General features: G+C 43.8%; 1 protein-coding gene across 1 annotated transcript in view; it reads right to left on the bottom strand.

The window, feature by feature from the left end:
• LOC310987476 (neural-cadherin-like) overlaps positions 1–20,669 on the bottom strand; it is a gene marked incomplete at both ends in the record, with an annotated part of 83,720 nt that overhangs the window by 26,061 nt on the left and 36,990 nt on the right. Inside the window, 14 exons of the mRNA XM_083973756.1 lie at positions 258–442; positions 1,290–1,383; positions 2,198–3,806; positions 4,315–4,598; positions 5,987–6,130; positions 7,867–8,053; positions 8,458–8,585; positions 8,996–9,254; positions 10,765–10,932; positions 14,243–14,415; positions 14,810–14,980; positions 15,608–15,776; positions 17,167–17,339; positions 18,858–19,000. Of these exons, the coding sequence (XP_083829882.1) occupies positions 258–442; positions 1,290–1,383; positions 2,198–3,806; positions 4,315–4,598; positions 5,987–6,130; positions 7,867–8,053; positions 8,458–8,585; positions 8,996–9,254; positions 10,765–10,932; positions 14,243–14,415; positions 14,810–14,980; positions 15,608–15,776; positions 17,167–17,339; positions 18,858–19,000 (3,887 nt within the window). The remainder of the gene's footprint in view (positions 1–257; positions 443–1,289; positions 1,384–2,197; positions 3,807–4,314; positions 4,599–5,986; positions 6,131–7,866; positions 8,054–8,457; positions 8,586–8,995; positions 9,255–10,764; positions 10,933–14,242; positions 14,416–14,809; positions 14,981–15,607; positions 15,777–17,166; positions 17,340–18,857; positions 19,001–20,669) is intronic.

Here is a 20,669-nt window from a genome sequence, read left to right as displayed (position 1 = left end):
ACATCGGCTTCAAAAAGGAAATTAACAACGGCAGCGACAACAAAGAGCAAGCTTTCTATTTTGCGGAGGACGACTGAGACGGGGAATCCACTGAAAAACAAATACACTCAACAGTTTTTGGACTCATGCTTCTGGGGTTCATGTGGAGATATAACAGGTAAATTAAATCACACGTGCCAAGCCTCGGGCACAGCGTCACTCGAAATTAATTCAGCGAGTTATTCTATCAGGTGAGTCAGTGTTTCTGCTAACGTTACCTGTCAAACGCAGCGAGGCGGACGACTGGATGGCCTTTTCCTGCAGCTCCCTGACATGAACTCTGACACCTGACATCACATCGGGCCACACTCCATCAGACACCCCGACCCTCATCCAGTAGCTTCCCGCTGGTGCGTTCTGTCGGACGGTTAGCAATCCTGAGCTCTGGTTCAGACTGAAGTATCTGAGAAAAGCAGAGACGGTGTTAAGTAGGAGAGGATGGCTTCACTGGAAGATGAAAGAAATGGTAAAAAAAAAGAAAAAAAAGACAAGAGGCTTTTTTTTTTTGTTTCTGAGCTCCATTTCAGAGGATGAAATACCTGACAGATGGCAGACAGACAAGTGGAGAATTGGTCAGCTGTAGCTGAGTTTCCTTCAGCAGGAAGTGAATGTGAATTCATTCAAAAAAGACAAAACAAAAAATGAAATACAGAAAACAAAAACCCTCAAGAAGAAGAAGAAGAAGAAGAAGAAGAAGAAGAGGAGGAGGGAAAAAAATCACTCCAAAAAAAAAAGACTCCTTAAAGAGCTTGATAGTTGTCATGGTAACTGTCAAAATTTGTTACATGAATAAAACAAATATGCAATTGGTATTTCTAATCTGATCTTGACTGTGTGAATACTGAATAGTTGCTGAAGGTCCCTGATGGAGTCGGGCCCTGCTCGTACGGGCTGTTTCATCTTGGGAACATCATACAGGTGGCCCGAGATTGCTTTGTTTGAATCTGATTGCATTTTGTAGGACCCGCAATCACCACTGACGGCTATTAAATCCCCTTTGGAAAGGGGTTACTCATATTAGAGGCCTGGGAATTGGATCTAAGATTAGGACAGGCACCTGTTAGACTTGTTTCAGACCTCACCCTTGATAGAAAAGTACAGCCGCATCCTTTTTGTTTGTATTTTTCAATTTCTACACTGTTGGCAGTTCTTCTGATACTGTACTGCTTAAGCACTTGTACTTGTGCAGCACATTTGGAGATCAGCATGTTTTCTGAAAAAATCATGTGCATTTAACAGTGAGTTCTTACTTGGCTGCGCTTGTCTCCAGAGTGTAGGTCTTGTTGTCCCAGTCATCAGGATCTGGGGCATACACCTTCCCCAGTGCTGCATTTGCCATCCTTCCTGTTCAAGGTAAACAGACGCACACACACACACACACATAAATATGCATGCACAGACACACACATACACACGCACATACGCACACATTGATTCCGTCTGGACAGAATCTGCTGATGCCAACACTTATCTTTTCATCCCTCTCTTCTCCTTATCTTGCATTCTTGTGTTCTGTTCTACTTATTATGCTCATAACTGTGGAGGCCCCACTGCTGGAATGAATAGGCTCTCAGTGCTCCACTTCAGAGAGCTTGGAGCTTAAGGAAGCGGGGCTATCTCAGTATGGATTATGTTATTATCGACCTGCAGTGCCAGAGTACTGCAGCTGGGTAAACAATGGCAGCCTGGATGAGTCACGGCGTTCCTGTTTTCCACAATTACCAAAACTGCCATAGAGCTGAGTGTGTAATCAAAACACTAACCAACCAACATACCTAACCAGCCTACCTGGAGGGTGAAAAAAAACTACAAAAACAAAAAAATAAAAAGAGAAAAAAGAGGAGGAATCATGATCCTTATCATAATATGGTGTTCAGATGAGCTTTAGGCACCGGGTTGGCGAGGGAAGAATGTGCTAGGGGCTTGAGAAAGGATTTGACAACGATATTACCATAACAAAACACTGTTAGAATGTAAAAGGAAGAGCACAATTACGAATTCCAGACTACGCCGAGCAGGTATGAGAGTGAAAAGTTTTCCCTTCAGCCGTAGCCTCAGTTTCCCCTCCTCACTCAAGCTCTGCCTGCTGAGCAAAGCTCTGTAGCGAAAACAAGGGGACAAAGAGAATGAAAAGTGGGGGGAGAAGGGAGCGACTCACCCGTGCGGCTATGCACATAGACATCTTTCTCTCCTGCCTGATGGGCGTTATCATTCTGGTCGCCAATGGTGATCGTGAGCGTATTCGTGGCCGTCATTGGTGGACTGCCGCTGTCAGTCATGATGACCGGCAAGTGGAACTCGCTCTGCCTTTCCCGGTCGAATCTCCGCAGGGCGGTGAGCGTGGCCGAGCCGTTCCCGTGGTCCTGCAGGTGGAAGTCGGCGGAATAAAGCGAGGGCAGGGAGAGGGAGAAAGGAGGCCCGTGCTCTGGGGAGTCTCTGTCCACGACGTGCAGCAGAGTCGAGCTCCTGTTGAGCCAGACCACTTGAGGCGCCGGACTGTTCTCCCACAGGACGGGAGCGTAGGCCTCCTCCAGCTCCGGCCCGTTGTCATTCATGTCCAGCAGCGTCAAGTGGACCGTGACACTGCCAGTCAGCGCAGGGGTACCTTGGTCTGTCGCCATGACGACCAGCTCATAACCCGACACCGCCTCCCTATCCAGAGGCCTGGCGACTGTGACCACGCCGGCTCGGCTGACTGTAAAATGTCCGTACGGGTCCGACTCGGGGAGAATGCTGTATAAGACGTCCCCGTTCGTACCCGTGTCGGCGTCAGTGGCCACGAGCTGGACGACGCTGGTTCCTGCAGCCGTGTCCTCGGGCAAAGGGCTGAGCAGGTGGGAGATGGGGGCAAACACAGGGGCATTATCATTCTCATCCTGCACTTGAACCAGGCAGTGGATCAGACTGGAGAAGTCAGAGTCCTCCACTTTGACTGTGAGGTTAAACCGCTGCTTCCCCGGCTTCTCAAAGTCCAGCTTCTGCTTCAGTCTGAGCGTGCCCGTCTGCTCCAGTCGGTGGCTGACCATGTAGAAGAGCTGCTCGGGGTCTCCGGCCACCACGCTGAAGGTCAGCTGTCCATATGTGCCAGTGTCAGGGTCCACGGCGCTCAGCTCCAGGACAGGGGCGTCTTCACTGGTGCTCTCTGGCACACGGGCACCACACCAGTCCTCTCTAAACTTCGGCACGTGGTCGTTGATATCTGTCACAACCACGGTGACGGTAGCTGTGCCCGTCATGCCGCCGCCGTCCCGGGCCTCCACTACAACTCGATGGCTGTCGGCAAACTCCCGGTCCAGACCCTCCGCTGCTACAGATACGGTACCGGTGCTGGAATCAATGGTGAATAGATCTGCGTTGTTTGCACTGTGTGCGTTCTCAACAATCCTGTAGGTGAGAATTGCGTTCTGACCCACGGCGGCGTCGTCGAGGTCTAACGCAGTCATTTCCACAACAAACGCTCCAGGGGGGGAATTCTCCGCCACGCTACTGTGGCAATTATCAGGGGCGCAGGAGAAGGTGGGGGCATTGTCATTGATGTCCCACACGTTTATAATAACGTCTGTAAAGCCGGTAAGTCCCTCACCCTCTTCGTCTGTTGCCATGACGACAAAACGCCAGACAGCACGCTCTTCCCGGTCCATGGTGCGTTGGGCATACATCTCCCCTGTGATGTCGTTGATCATGAAGTGTGACTCTGCCCCTTGGCCATGAATGGAATACCGTATGGCACCCTGGTCTGCATCTTTGTCTGGGTCAGTGGCCGTTACCTGCGGAGATAAAGACAACCTCTGAAGAAAATGGATATTTATTCAACCAGTCAAACCCAAATTACTGCCTCTTCTTATCTCTCTCAGCTGCCACGCAGGGCTCCTCTGCTTTTGGATCTTTTCAGACAACCTATTTAAGTGTTTGCACTTTTTACTGACCATCTAAATTAAAGCAATGAGCTATGATGAGGGATGTTTTCTTACATCTGCTCTCAGAGTGGGTCTAACCCCACTCAAGATCCATCATTACTGTCTCTTTAAGTTACTCATGTGATTATTCCCTAAAGCTGCAAACTATCGTGGTGTAGAATAAAGAAAAGACGAGCAGCAGGTACCTGGAATAACATATTAAACTGAGACAATCAAAGCACACACTTAGGTCAAATGTAGAGCTATAATTTTGAGTGGCTGTTGATTAAAAATAAGAGCTTTTTGAAGATAATTACAGTCTATGCTGTAATTATTTGCAGTCTACAACCTCTTGGCAGCGATCATCTCAGCCTCTCACCTGCAGTACAAACACAGGCGACCCATCAAGCTCCTCTGTGACAGACCCGTAGTACTCATTCATGGAGAACACAGGTGCTTCGTCATTCTTGTTGACCACGGTAACCACCACAGCGGCATAGTCCTCCCACTTTCCATCAGAGGCAAGAACCAACAGCTTGTATCTCTTCTGTTGCTCATAGTCGAGTGGCTGCGCGATGAAGATCGTCCCCACCTCTGGCTCGATGTCAAAAACACCACCTTTGTTGCCAGATGTTATCTGGTAGCGCAGCTTGGCGTTGGCTCCTGTGTCAAGAATGGGAAAATACATGACTGGGACTGTTGGAATAACAGTCGCTTTATCACAAGTAAATGTTTTCTTACAGTAATGAGGTGAATAATACATACACAATACACACACACACACACGTGCCAACATGCTACAACATGCACACACTAAGCACTTCTTGGAACAAAAGAGGGGCATAACCACAAGGGTATTACACCTCATTTCCTCTGAGACCTGAGCATTAGTAGGTTTTCGTGTATCCCTTTCTTGTTTTGATTACTTAATTAAATGGAAACCTTGTACCTCATCTCCTCAGCTTTAATCAGATACTAATTAAAAAAAAGGGTGCCGAAAAAGTAAAAGGGAGCATGAGAGTGAAAAGCAGCATAATGCACTCCGATAGTTCGCTCAGGGGAATGATTTTGAGGCCTGTGAGAGGGTGGGGGGATGTAGTTTAGTAAAGAGGAAGTCAATATCTCAACTTATCTGCCGTGTCTCCATGGAGGCCATCCAATCTACTGGTTTAACTTTGGAATAGATAAGATAATCTCCTGGAATGTACAGTATTTGCTTTCAATCATCTTGTTGGGTTAGAGTAGCTACAATCCCATGTAAATACACTAATCTGTACTATTAACACAACCCTAGCTGACAAAGTGCTCCCTGCCTCCCACAGGGATCTGGCAGGCTTACAGCAGTCAGGCCCAGGGTGGAGTTTTTAAACAAGACAGATTGAGGGTAGCCTCTCAGGCGCAAGTGCAACAGTATTGTAACTTTAATGTTGGGGGGTTGGTGTTATTCCACAGCAATTCATCATTAGTGCTGCAGCCCGGCCTAAGCTGCACCCCCGCTCGCCATAAATACTTGATTAACGGACCTAAACATGCCTGATAAAGGGATCTTAGGCTAGTGCTGTATGGAGGATGAGCAACTGCTTTATTGCTTAAATCCCGCCCACCTACTGTGTGGGAGCGTGTCACTCTTTTTGGAACATATGTGCTACAGTGCATTAACAAGCACTTAAATGACTACTGCTAAATCTAGCACACCGCATGATTTCAACTGAGCTCAGGCCAGATTGGGAAAGACTGCCCACAGCGTCACTTCATGCATACTGTTACAAATGTGGGCAATCTTGCAAAAAAAGGTGTCTACTTGGCACACGAGTCACTGCTGGGAGAAATGACTGATAGACTGCCAAAAGAATTCTGTTATTTCACGAAAAAGGAGACTGGTGCAAGATAAAGAGAGTGAAGTCTGGAAACTTGTGTGAAGTCTCCGAGTGGCTTGCAAAAACTTTAATATTGGTTCTGGTTGGCTTGCTTCTATAACCTTTATTTTCTGGGAAGTGGCATCAGTTTAATCTTCATGGGACCTCCTCAGTCGGCTGCCTCATCAAGCATACCTTCATCCTCGTCATTAGCACTGACGGTGACAACAGCCAGGCCCACATCTGCATTCTCGTCGACACCGACTTCATACAGCCGCTGAGCAAAGACCGGCTTGTTGTCGTTGACGTCGCTGATGAAAACCCTCACATACGCTGTGTCTGCAAGAATGACAGAGAGGCAGAAGATTAAATGACACAGCACACAAACAAAAGTAGGCACACTCACACAGTTAGCCAAACACCGCATGCACATATTCTCCCTCCATCTGTTTATTGATTTTACAATTCATTGTCACTGTTTAGTGGGGAAGAGGCACTTAACCCAACGCAATGTGCCTCATTGACATGGAAATCAGACAAAACATTATTCAGAAAGATGGGCTGTAAATTACATAAATTATTCATTTTGTTAAGAGTTTATTGTTTTAACGGAGTAACTGGTTTCTGCAAAGAGAGAATTACAGTCATGGGGCTGAACCTCCTCAACAAGCTGCTGCTTTTTTTGCAGAGAGCAGATAAAGAACCTCTCTACTCGGAAGGTTAAATATTTATAAGATGACAAGTGTTTGTGTCTTATCTGTGCCCTCCTCATTACGCTGTTTATTTCTTTAGTTAGAAAGAGTAAATTATCTGCTCGCAGAACACATGGGTGACATGTTCATTTGGAGCTGCCACCGCAAGAGACGATGGCGGAGGAGGGTGGCCCTATTTCCTCAGCTTGTTTCTACATTTACCTCCTCCTCTTGGTGTATCCCAGGGATAACGCAGAGAGACAGGTAATGTTTGCAGAGGAGATGAGCCCTTCTGGATGTGGGAGATACGTAGCACAAGACACAGCTACAGCTCATTGCAAATGCTAAGCAGCCCTGGCAACCCCAGAGAGAACGCTTTTCCTGCTCCAAAACATCACCCTTTACCCCTAATACCCCCCGCACAAACACTGGCAAAGAGACCCACATCCGGATACGTACGTCATATTACGTCATACTAGATACAGACTGGAGTTTTACGACTGCCAAAATGTCACAAAAAGAACATGGTAACCAAACAAAGGCCGTACTGGTTAAATATTGAGCAACGAAAATTAAAAAAGGGAAAGGAAAAAAATCCATTGTCAACCGCCCCACAAAAAACCCAGTGCCAACAAATCTCTGAGCTATTTTTACATGGGAGAGAGTGAGGCTGTCTGGTCATGGCAGCAGTGGAATAAATCAAATTAAGATTCACTTTTCAAAGTCAATCCCAAGGTATAAATGCCAATACAGTCTCTTTAAAACACAGCGCGCTGAGGAAACACTTCTCATGGTTGAGTTTTCAGTATTGCCCTCAAGGCTTATGGGAAAACAACAGTGCTGCTTTTTATGAGTGGGACATTACACCAGGCCAGAGGTCACTTCAAAGTTAATTCTGCCAACTTACTCAGTTTCCTAGAATGTAATAGCCATGAAAAACAACTATTTGTATGACTAAATAAGACAGGGATGCACTCAATCTGAAGTAACTTATTGTATACTAATTTTAGTGGAACAGGAATCACCATACAATGGACTTAAAATGTCTTTCCGGAGTAGTTTGGCCTCTTGCAGAATTAGATTAGAAGATCATAACAAGTATGATTATAGAAAATATGAAGCCAGATCTAGCAGCCAATTAGCTTTGCTTAATTTATCTAAAGTACAAACACTGTAAACAGGCAGACAGTTAGCTCATTTCTGCATACTAACTGGACAGACATTAGAGCAGCATCAATCTTCTAATCTAACTATTGACAAGGAAACAAATACGTATACTCACAAAATGTCACTCCTTTCATTTCATGAAATGAAGAAAAATATAAATGCATGAGGTGAGAGCATGTGTGTGATGTCATTAATAAAATCCTGATCATTTCTAACCTGAGTTTGGCTGTTTGTTCTTGCCAGGTCGCGCTGACTCCTGGCCATCCTCTGACTGAACTTCCAACAAGTAGGAGCTGCGGGCCTCACGATCAAACACAGCTTCTGTGTAGATGACCCCGAATTTAGGGTCAACGCGAAACAGATGGTGGTCGCCACTGCTGTCACTCAGAAGTGAGTAAGTAATCTGTGGAGCACAGGGAATCTGAAAATGAAGCTACTTTAATCTTGAAACAATGCAGACATACTGAGCATCCAAAAGGCGTTACAGCTTAAAATGCTAGGAGGTCTCTGTTTTATTCCCAGAGTCTCATTAAAATCAAAACCACATCCCACCGATATCACAGTCACAGTCAGTCACGCAGCCACAATGGCACATTCCACTACGCCACCTCAACAACACTTGACAACTCTGAAACAAAAGCTTCCGCACTCAAGGGATTGTGGTGCAATGTTACAGCATGCTCCTCGTAGCGTAAAAAAAGTATGGTTTAGCAAAGGAAGAATCAGTCTGCAGATGTGGTTGAACAGATTTCTGTCACATCTCTTCATTTGTCTGCACCTGCACAACATGAGCAGATAACCACAAACCTCTCCATTAAGACCCAGGTCCTTGTCATGGGAAGACACTTGGAGAACTGAAGTCCCTATCTGTGCTCCTTCGGTTACTGAGGCCTCGTAGATGGAGGAGGTGAAAAATGGCACGTTGTCATTGACATCTTAACAAAGAAGAGAAGAGAGATTCAGCAGCAGGTAAAGATAATGTCTTAATTTTTTAGATAGAGACTTGGTAATAAATTCTCCTGCATTCAAAGCAGTATTCTCCTCTACTCTGCAGATAAAGCACATGAGGAATATGTACGTATATAGCCTGTGCTTGTGTGCTTTTATTTGCATTTTATAAACCTAAATACAGACTGATACAGATACTATCATTATTACTACAGTTAATTAAATGCTGTTTAAATTTTAAAGAGATACATTTAAATCTCAACATAGAGTAGAAAAATATTAATTAAAGCTGCTAATAGAAATCCAGCAGGAAAAGCTGCTGATAAAGGAATGATAATCTCTGCCTATGTCAACTTCTCCTTAAAGAACAAAAAAAAAATTAAAAAGAGGAAAGTACATATCATGCCTGTAATATTGACATAAACTGTAGTGAATGCTGCAAGAGGCACTGCGGCAACGTTCTGCGCTCGGACCCGGAGAGAGAAAAAGGATGTGGTCTCATAGTCCAACGGCTCGGACACCAGAATGGACGCAGAGCTGTCCTCGCGGTTGGGGGAGAGGTAGAAACGAACTGGCATGTTGGTTTCAGGGACCATGCCGTCCTCCAAGTTGTAGGTGACCCTGGGGTCGCCCAGCTGAGAGGTTGCCTTGATTGTCTGGAGAGGATGAGAAGTTCGATCATAGTTTTTCAAGGCAGAGAGCTTAGACTTCAGGTTATGTTAAAATTAAGGAAGGCTCGTGCAAAAAAGCAGAACAACCCTGAGCATAGTGTGATAGATAGATGAGGATGAGGATCAATACCACCCCTCTCGTCTGTCCCTTATGTATATAGCCAGGAAATGATGAGTTTAACATACTGGAAGAATGGAAATAGGTGGAAACAGCCAGCCTAGCTCTGTTGCAACTAGAAAGTTAATGTTATAACACATATAGCTTCCTATAAAACCCCACCTCCCTGTTTTTACATTTCAGTTGTGTGCTGAGCAAATCAAAAACATTTAATATGATAACTTTAGAGGAGCAGTAGGCATGTAATGTTCATTTTGGACCGATCCAGGCCAGCTGTTTCCCCCTGCTTTCAATATTTATGCTGGCTATTCTAATGGTCTTTTAGCACTAGCTTCACGCTTAATATGCAACAGCTTTGAGCAACTAAAAAGAAGGTTAATATTGTGGCTTTTAAAGGAACAGTTTTGCATTTTGGGAAATGAGCTCTTTTGCACTCTTGCAGTGAGTCAGATTATGAGCTACAGCTGGGAGGCGGTGAGCTTAGTTTAGCATGAAGTCTAGAAACAGGGAAAAACAGTTAATCTGGCAAAACAAATGAGATACATCATGTTAATTAGTGAGCTCTAGAGCTGCTGGTAGGCATAAAACCCATTTGGACAGAGCCAGGCTAGTGTTTTCTTCCTGCTTTAAGTCTTTATATTGAGCTAAGCTAACCGGCTTCAGGCTACAGTTTCATGATTGACTAACTGGAGTGGGTGTCAGTCTTTTCATCCAAATCATTTCCTAAAATATTGAACCTTTCACAAGGAATCTCTTTGAGGTGGATCAGGTAACATGTATTTACATGTGACAGACACATTAGAAACTGCACTTATTGTTTGTAGTCTGAAAGAAGCACAGGTAATGTTTGAATTTGATGACTCTGACAGCTGATTATCTGAGTAGGAAATAAGAGTAAGATGAAAATCAAACCCGTTGTCTGAGCCCTGAAATAACCTCTTATCTTTAAGTGAATCAAATTGTGAAGACCTTGGAAAAAAAGGGGATCTCTGTGCTCTCCAGATGACAGGTATAAGTTGTTGTTGTTGTTGTTTTTCGCATCAAAGGAGACACTTTAAATTGATTTAATTAGCCTGCAGTCATGAAACTTGCTTATGACATACAATCCAATGTCAGCTTTCTCCTAGAGCATCAAACTAAAACACATCTGCAGATTTTTCAGCACACTGACAGGCTTTCAAAGCACAAAGAGAACACAGTGTCTTAATATTGCTCAGTCTGTGCTCTAATCCAGGGTAAGTAAGAAAACAAACATTCAGCTGATTCAATTACAGCAATTCAAGATGGCAAGAGATGGCGAACCCAGCATTTAACAGCACACATCATGATATATAAACAGCGTACCTGCGATCAAAGTAACATGCACACTAAACGTACCGCTATGGGTGTGTCTCTGGCGGTGTTCTCGGGGATGACAACACTGTAGCTCTCCTCCTCCCACTGTGGAGGCTGGTTCTTGACATTGGTGATAGTGACTGCCAGCTCCACAGAGGTGTTTCGGTTCCCACCGTCAGTAGCAATGATTTCCCGTGTGATGTAAGTCCTCTGTAGTCAATGGTAACAATTCAGACCTCAGTATGACATTTAGAGATTACGGCAGATAGTGTGTCTCTTATTGATTAGTCAATTGATTCATCAACATGAAAATTCATCATATTTTTTTTTAATAAACAAGACAACAACAATCATTTGACTCATTTTTCATGTGCAGAGGCCAAGCATGTGTGGGTTTCTGCTTTTCTAATGTGAGATTTGCGGCTTTCCCTTGTATTGAATTATATTGAATTTAATATTTGGACTCTGATGGCCAGAAAATGAGCTGCTCTGACAAATAACACCTTCACCTCATAAGAAAACACACTAGAGGAGTATCAGACACAGTGTTTTGAAATGCATAATGTATCATAGAAATAGTAATAAAATTAGCTAATAGCCCATGAATCATCTTGTACACGATTATAGCTTACACTGCAGCAGTGGGCTGCTGGAAACTGGCCAGCAACAGCAAATAACAACTAAATGTGCAGAGCTGGCTTTTAAAATAAACCTCTCTATTAGGTGTGTAGCTGACACTCTGAGCAATCAGCTCGTGATCGGTTGATTGGTGGTAATGACTTTATATTCTGGCCTCTTAGAAGAACTCTATTGAGGATATCGTTTAATTAGAGCAAGGAAGCAAAAACAACAGAAGCAGCGGTGTGAGTCTCACAAAAAATTAAGATACAATTCAAGTTTGCACAAAAAGCTCCTCTCCTTTTGTTACTGTGCTGTACAGTTGAACCACTAGGAAATAAACTGGTAATTTTGACTGTGGAAGTGTATTTCATCTAAATGGACACCGCAGGGAAAGTGAAAATTTCCTTAAGAGGTCATTAGAGTGTTTGATTCTGTTTATCTAAATTAGACAATGTGTAACATCAACACTAAACTCATAATTAAGAAAGAAACCCTCTAAAACACCCCTAGAGGACTTCTTACTGTCCACACGAGCCCCAGCTGCACCACGTTGCTAATGAAAAATTGCTCAAATAAGTATTCTATTGTTAAGATGTAACATTTCACCCATCAGCTGTAATATCCTATCAATGCAAATCATGGCCTAGCAACTCTATTATTGGGCTGCAGTAGCCAGATAAAAAGAAATCTCGCTTCACTTCAAAATTACATTTTCCATTGCTGGGACAATCCAATTAGTATTTGTGAGTACAACTCTTTTTCCTAAACTTAAAACCAGAGAACAAAGATTATAATCTGCGATGTCCAATGTGGACCCAGCAGCTGCTGCTTTTACAATAAATGACTGACTGACTGGCTGACTTTGTGGTAACATCCAACCAAAGGTTTACAATTAAATTTGTGGTAATAATAGAAGAGAAGCAGAAGTAGAAGTGTTTCCTGAAGCAGAATATCCGTAATATATTCTGAATATGGCCGAAGACTGTTTTCCAGCCTCTCCACTTATTTCTCCATGGGGCTATAACACTGCACAGTGTGTTGACACTGGACAAGTTTGGCTCTGAATGTACAGTCTTAGGGCAAGAGAATATTGGCTGTTCTTCAATGGTCTGTCTCTTCATACTCCACTGAAATGCTGCAGGTAAATTGGAAGCTGTGCTGTGTGGTGAAGTGTGGTGTGAAAATTTAGCCTTAATAGGTGCTCACTGTAATCAGACAGTGTGATGAGAAAATCAAAATAGAGCAATGTCTCAGACCGACTAAGACATTTAACATTTAATGAAGTGCTTTTATAATCTTCGTTACAGCACAGAGATTGTGGGATGATTCAAATAGCTTCCGAGACCATTCTCAAATATGCAACAGCTTTGTTCAGCGAGGTTTTCGGGTTAAGACTTTCAATTTTGTATGAAGTCAGCGGCAAAATTGCTGCTTCCAACACCGGTACGCAAAAAGGTATGCTGAATAATAGACGGCTCTATAGTGCTATAGCAAGTTTCTAGTCAAAGAACAACTCTTGAATTTAAATAAGTGAAAGAGGACAACAGGAAGAAGAGCGCAAATACGCAACAGAAAACATGTAAATCAACATCACATGTATGATTTACTAACACTGACACGGTAAGTCACTTACAGTACAGCCTATCAGGTGACAAGCATCAACAGATGAAGGACAACTGGGCTTGTTGGTTTTAAAAGCTAGTTTTCATTTTGAAGACAATTATTTACATAATGAACCAGAGCAATGCAGCTTTTGAAAAGAACAGTTTGATTTATGTTGATGAAGATGATCTTTGTAACAGTTTTCCATGAGCATATGGCTCAGCGTTTTGGTTTCTGAGAAGCTCTTAGCACTGAGGTGTCCGTGCTTTGCAAGTTAAATCTTCCAGCCTCCAAACTGTTTCAGCTAATAGCCTCAAAATACATGAATCGTCTCGAGCTGCGGCATGTTGTCAGCCTCCTTATCAAAGCCTCGGATAATAAATTAAAATTAAAAAGTCTTGAATTCAGTATATCAAAGCTAGAGTATTTAAGATGGACAAAGAGTCTTGGTTTGTCATAATTAGCTGTTTAAAAACCTGTACCATCCATTTAAAAACAGCATGTCTGTTTTTGACAGCTACTGCAGGATAGAAGAGAGGGTTTTAATGCATATTTAGAGGATGGTCTTTAGTAACAGACCAATAAACACAACTGTAGTCATCAAATATAACCGCAGGAATCCAAAGCTGTTATCGTCTATTTTTGGCAGGGCCGACCACGGTCCAGTGGTGTATCAGTGAGTGTCCGTGACTGACTGAATGAGTGATAAAGTTACATCACTGGTCAGCAGAGCGCTGGACTTCAAATTCACAGACCTGTAGTGTAGACAAAACCTTTATTTCTAAAATGGATATTTCATTGCTCTGCTTATGTGCCCCTGTAAAGACACTGTCTCATTTCTGAGTGCTGGCATTTCTGATTGTTTGACTAGATTTCTCCTAAGGCTCCCAATGGCCAGTCCAACTACGGGGCAGTCAATACTCTGGCATGTTAAATTAACATTTACACTTGTGTGTTTTTTAAAAATAAATTACACCCCAAGCACACCCAGAAACAGTTCCAGCCTTTCACTAGATTGATACCTCATCTAGTAAATAATTTGTTTAGCCTGCACTCTCCCTCTATCCTCTATCTCTTCATTATATGCAGAACCTTTGGGATTGCACATAGCCTAGATTAGGAGTAGTAGATAGAGGTTCTATGAGGAGACACATTCATTAACTTTGTTGACACAAACAGAATCTGTATACGTGTATATATGCGTGTGTGTGTGTGTATGTGTGTGTGTGTGTGTGTGTGTGTGTGTGTGTGTGTGTGTGCTGGTGGACTGAGTGCCTGCTAATAACTGCTGACCCACCTGTGATATGGGCTGGTTAACGTAGACCCATCCAGTGACAGGGTTGACCTGCAGGTACTCAGGCTGCTCCAGGGACATGGAGTAAGTGATAGCTGCATTAGTGCCAAAGTCATCATCATGAGCTGCTACGCGAAGGAAGCTTGTTCCCACCAAAGTGTCTTCTCTCAGAAAGTCTAGAGAGGATAGAAATAATGTATGTGCACTTAGTTTTCTGGAGAAATTATGAAGCGGGGGGGGGGGGGGGGGGGGGGCAGGTCAAGCGTAAGGGATGCTGTTGTTATACAAAAGTAATCTAGGTTTTTACCACCAGAGACATCGAGGTGTTTTTTTAATCGCTATTTCCAATTTTCATACACAGTCAAAATTCATTATAAGCAAGGGAATGAACCCTTTTTAAATCAAACTCAATCTAGGGACGTATTTACTGAATCCACATTGCAAAACACACTATCCTAATTCAGCAAGACCTTCATCTTCATTTCACCGTGTTTACTTAAGCATTTCTGGTTATGTGCTCTCCTTCAGTTGATACTATTTGTATTTCATCTGAACACCAGCAACACTTACACTCATAGCGTAAATTCTCAAACTTGGGGCTGTTATCATTCTGGTCCAGTATTTGGATGGTGAGCTGACAGATTCCAATGAGCGGTTCCTCCGCCCAATCAGTGGCCGTTACTGTAATTGAATACTCTCTCTGCCGCTCCCTGTCGAACCGCCTGGCTGTCACAATCACTCCTGTAAATACAGAACAATAATCAGCTCGCTCCGCCGTCCCAAAACATACACACATGAATACTTATGCACTCGTTCATCCATTCAGCAATTCTCCATTTCACCCCTCTACATGTACATCCATCCATCAATCCATATAACCATCCATCCATCTAGATATCCATCTAATCATCCACCCATGAATCAAGAAAACAAGTAAACAGTTATAAATTTATTCTGAAGAAGTCAAGCATTCCTTTCAAGCACAGTGACTTTGTTATTAAATCTTGAGATGAAGACGAAAGAACGCGAGCCTGAACGCAAGTGACTGACAGAATAACATGTTGGTTCCACGTGGCATGACTTCAGAGCAGCTTCTTTACTTGCCCTTCTCTTCATTATGTAGCACCATTTTATACACTGAAGACTCACATCCAGCTGCATCAGATGAAATGAAAAGATGATTGATAAACTGGTACTTGTATTTGACTCTTAAAATGAGAAATATGATTCATGTGAACCTTTCCTTGGTTCAACTCTTAGGACCATGTCAAATACCTTTAAATGTAGCAATGTGTCTCTACAGTAAGCCCCTGCGCTCTGTGTCTAATTGAGGCCTATTTTAGCCCAGACAACCCACAACTGCTCTACCTGTGTCTGGATGAATTCTGAAGGCAGGCATAGCGCTGTCTCTGTGCATTAAGCCATATTTGACTTTTCCATTTGCTCCCTCATCTGCATCCACGGCATGCACTTGCAGCACAAAAGTCCCCGTTGGCTGGTTCTCCAGCACTGAAGCCTGCTCACGATATTGCTGGCACTAAGATAGAGAGAGGGCGAGAGAAAGAAAGGGAGGGAAGCACACAAACACATGAAACAATTCTCATGTATGGGAATATATTGTAAGAATATGTTACATTAACAAGAATACAGGCATCAAAGAAAGTAAACTCATTAAATAGAAGGTCACTACGCAAACAGCGGGAGATACTGTGCATGAACCAAAATGTAGACGTAATAGATACAGTAGCGGTACCATCTACTTAAATGAAAACGCATGAGCTGATTTCTTTTTAAGAGCCAGCAGTGAACAGCTTTGTCTTAGACAAGAATTCAATCCATTCCCTCTAATGAACATATGCCCCAGATAAAGAGCTGCTCTCTGGAGTCTGCCTTTTTTTATAATCAGATATAAATGCTAGCTACTCTTTTAACAGAATGGCCATGAAAAAGAAAAACAAAAGGCAAGGAGGAGTGAGAGTGAAACAGAGGGAGGGAGATGGATCAAAGGATGTGAGCGAGCAATAGAAACAAGAATAATGCAAGGGCACGTGATGGCGCAGGCACTATGGCCTGTGGGTAACTCTTCATCTAAAATCACATAATACGATGCGAGCCCAGACGGTTCTGAGGCAAAAGTTGATATTTAAACAAGTCAAGTTGCCAAGACTCTCAGCCCACCGCGGGAGCTTCGTCTATGCACGAGTATGTCTTCCAACGAAGTTCAAGTCATTCCTAATTAAGGAGGAAGTTAATTAAACAGGTATAGTATATTGTGATGATATTGCACTTTTTTTCATAAATTAATTGAAATCCCAATGGAGCGCCTAAAGATAGAGTGGGTTGTGCAGGCTAATCAGAACACATGGGAAAACAGAGCGGAGAGAGACGGAGGCCAGGGAAATGAGAACACCAGGGCAAAAAATAAAATAAAATAAGAGAGCTAGTGAGTGGGATGAGCAGAGGGTGGAGGGAGTGATAGACGGAGGAGCTGTGAGAGGATGAGAGAGACAGGCAGATGCACATTCTTTGATATCAAGTGAAAGACTGAAAACATGAGGAAACAGAAAACAAAGCAAGCACTGTCCAAAAGGTAAGATAATCTGCCAGTTGCTTTTCTGGGCTTCTTCCCTGAAAATGGTCCTTAAAACACAATAGTCCAGACACTGCTGCCTTTTGGACAGAGCCAGGCTCGGTGCTCCTACCGTTTCCATTCATTACACTACGCTTGCTATGTTAGCAGACTTTAAAGTGGTATGAATCCTCTCGGTTTTTTTTTAAAACTTGTGTCTCGTTCTGTAAATTGCTAATTACTCCAGGAAAACAACAACATCATTTCAAGAAAACATTCCCCAGGATGAGAAACTGTCAGACACAGGATTAAAAACACAGAATGGCTGAGTAGGAACTAGGAAAGACTTCTTCCTCACCTCCTCAAACACAGGTTTATTGTTGTTGACATCATCAACCCCAACGATGACCCGGGCGGTGGAGGAGAGAGGGTGCGGCCCACCTGACGCATTGTCGTCTGTGGCCGTTACGTTGAGGACATACTCCAGCCCTTGGAGCTTCGGCAGAGGAGTGGAGCGGAGACGAATCAGACCTACGGAGAGCACAGGTGCATATAACGACACATTATAAAACACGATCCACCCTGATAGAGGAAGCACAACCCCATCCATTAGTCATTAAGCAGGATGTTGTTGCCGTTGTGGCCTTGCATGGTGAAGGATGCGCTATCAATAAAAGCACAGCAGAAAACGCACACATCTTGTTGTTGTTCTAGAAAACTGGAGCAAGATAGAGGGAGGCGGAAACTGAACTCACTCAAGTCGACGGAAAAGGTACGAATGTGATATGCAGACTAAATCCAAAAACCCATTTCACAGTTGTGATCTTGTCGCATTTTCTAATCTAATAATTGCATGCTCTCCTCTAAAGATGCCCATCCAGCTCGAGCGCTTGAGCGGAAACACAAAGTAGTAAGTGACTCAGGTTAGAAGTTAACCAGGCTCAGCAGATGCCTATTAGCTGTTCCTCTCTCCCACCTTTGTCTGCTTTCATGTAACAGTCAAGATAAAAGGTGGGATAAAAGGATGCACCATGCGAGTCAACATCTTTCTCGTCAACAGTAATACAAAAACATCAGAGGTTGCAGGACGAGCAAGCAGCCTGTGATGTGGGGGAAACTCATTGAAGTGAAAGCATGGGGAGGTTTTTTATTCTCGAGTTGTGTTTCTATTCATCTCTCTCATACTCTTGATTAAAGACAGCACAGCATGCTGATTCACAAAGATGCCAGTGCCTGACTCTGCCTTCTCCCAATTTACTTATGTGGCCCGCCTGCCCACAGAGCAAAGAAGGGTCCTAGAGCTCCTAATGACAATGCGTGACATCGACGGCTCTGCACCACCACATTAAAATAAGTGAACTGTGGGATGTACATGGTAATTCTTCCAGCTTAAATGTCAACCTTGTTTACAAATGCGACATCTAGCAGCGAGACGGCACTCCTTGTATATATAGTAAGTGAGAAGCCGTAGTGGTTTCCCCGCACCCATTGGATGTTGGCCTTAGCATTTTCTTGCTCTGAGGATACACTGAAAGGGTAAAAAGGAATATGAAAAGACGACACAAAAGAAAGAGGAGCTGGTGGAGCACAGCCTCAAGATTGTGAGCTATGATAGAGCAGTTGTTGTGAAATTGAATTGAAAGGGTTGGGTGACAAATGTCACAGCGATTGCCACTGGTTTCGGATCAAAGGGTAAATAAAAAAGATAAACTCCACGGTCACCAATGGCAGAAAGCACCGAAACACGGGGAACATTCCTCTCTGTATGCGGAGAAAGAAAAACCAAGTGTGGAAAATTTCCTAAATAATGTCATCGTTTATATTTATGACTCCAATAATAGAAAAGGCGGCACTCATATTGAAGTTACAGCTTTTAATATCAGCTTCCAATATCTTTCCACATTGACTTTGAAAGTAGAGGGCGTTCATTCCACACCACCATAGCGGGAACGTATTAGAGAAAATTTAATGTGTGATTTGACGGAAGGCCTGTCAATTAGAGTGAGAGGTGCAAATGTGAAGCCTGGCTGGAGAATTAAGAAATATCACCTTTCTGGCTGTCAATGACAAAGTTTCCTTCCTCATTGCCTGCTGTTATGGAGTAGATTATACCATCGCCGTCTGGGTCTTTGGCCAGAACTGTGGCGACGAGGGTGTTGGGGCCGGCGTCCTCGGAAACAAATGTTCGATATCTGTGAAAGAGGAGCTCAAGTTTAACTAGTGTGAGGAAATGAGAATACACACACACACACACACACACACAAAAGTGACAAGTCAATGATAGAAACACACACAGACAGGAGATATGAATCATTTACACTGTTCAAAGCATCAGCTGGCTTATTAGACTTATGGTTGTGGCTTTTGCTTGTCACTATGATTTAACCTGTCCTCTTAGCTGGCAAGACCAGAGACAAATGATAATGTCGACTGGGATGTTGAAGTCATTGAACAAATGGCGCTTCCACATATCCAGCCCACTGTGGGCCATTTGATCCAGTGCCTTTTAAAATGTCAACAGTGATTTGCTTGCTCTGTGGTGCTGGGCAGCGAGATGCCCATCGAGACACAGGAGACTGATATACCACGGTGGTACAAAGCACAATGGGGTGGAGATGAACTACGTGACTCGGAGGGCGCGGAGATGAAGAGAAATGGAAAACAGAGCAAAAGGCGAGAGAGGAGAAAAGAGCAGGTGACAAAAAGGAAAGCTGCCACCGGAATGACAGGTAAAGTGATATGTGGGAGTGTGAGAGAGAGAGAGAGAGAGAGAGAGAGAGAGAGAGAGAGAGAGAGAGAGAGAGAGAGAGAGAGAGAGAGAGTTGAGTTAGATATAAGAGGGGGCGGTGTTCTCCCAGAGTTTGACTTGATTCGTCAGCAGAACTCATCCCCTGTGAGATTTTGTGTTGTATCCTCCTTGACTGTGTGTGTGACTGTGGGAGAGGGGGACGGGTGGGGGTGGGGGTCGGTGTCTGCGGTGAGAAGTTAGAGGTGATTGATGGTTTACAGAAGAACACTGATGGGTGATTCATCTCCGCCAGCCGCGACAGTCTCCGTGGCAACATGAGTGACCTGTAATCTGTCACCCGGCTCAGAGGCCACCTCTCCGCAGCTCTGTGGGATGAGACATATACACTCCCTCTGCTTTGCTTCCTGAAGCATCTCCCTACATCTCACTGAACTGCAAAGTTATACTTAGGCTGAGTGCGCTTGTCTGTCTGTTTGCTCGGCCCGCAAGACTGCATTTCCATAGGCTCTCCGCCTGTCCGTCCCTCACTTCAATCACTTCTAGCCTCTCTACGACTCATTCAGATGTGAACTGAGAGGACATGCCAGCAAATATTAACCTGTCCAATCACATGGCTGAGTATTTCAATTAGTCTGACATAATACGCAGCAGTCTACCTACTACATGTCTGTCTTTGTGCTGCTATTTGGACACTGTCCTGTTCTGCTCTCACATCATTTATCTACATCTCAGCGAGCCACAGTATGATGAGGCGGCCAACACATCCCACCTGGCAAAATGCCTGCATCTCTAACTATCTGTTTGCTGGTCTGGCAAGAGTATTTGACTGACTGCCGACAGGCTTCTCTGTTTATCTGCATATCTTACTGGCTGTCTCCTGTCTACTGGCCGCATACGTTTTTGGTATTCTCTTCTTGCTTGCCCTGCAACAATGCTTCAGTGTGTGTTTTCTCCTCAGTTACATGTTTTTCTGCCTACATCTCCACCTCTCTGCCCACCTGTTTGTTTGGCTGTGTCTGGCCACCCACCGGGACTGACACCTGACAATGGAACAAGAGCGGGCAACAGAGGCCTGCAACAGTCTTCTCTGAAGGTCATTCAAACATGACTGA

This window comes from Trachurus trachurus (genome assembly GCF_905171665.1).
Source record: "Trachurus trachurus genome assembly, chromosome: 6".
NCBI lineage: Eukaryota > Metazoa > Chordata > Actinopteri > Carangiformes > Carangidae > Trachurus > Trachurus trachurus.
The sequence above is the reverse complement of the archived record's forward strand: the minus strand, read 5'-3'. Positions and strand labels throughout refer to the sequence as shown.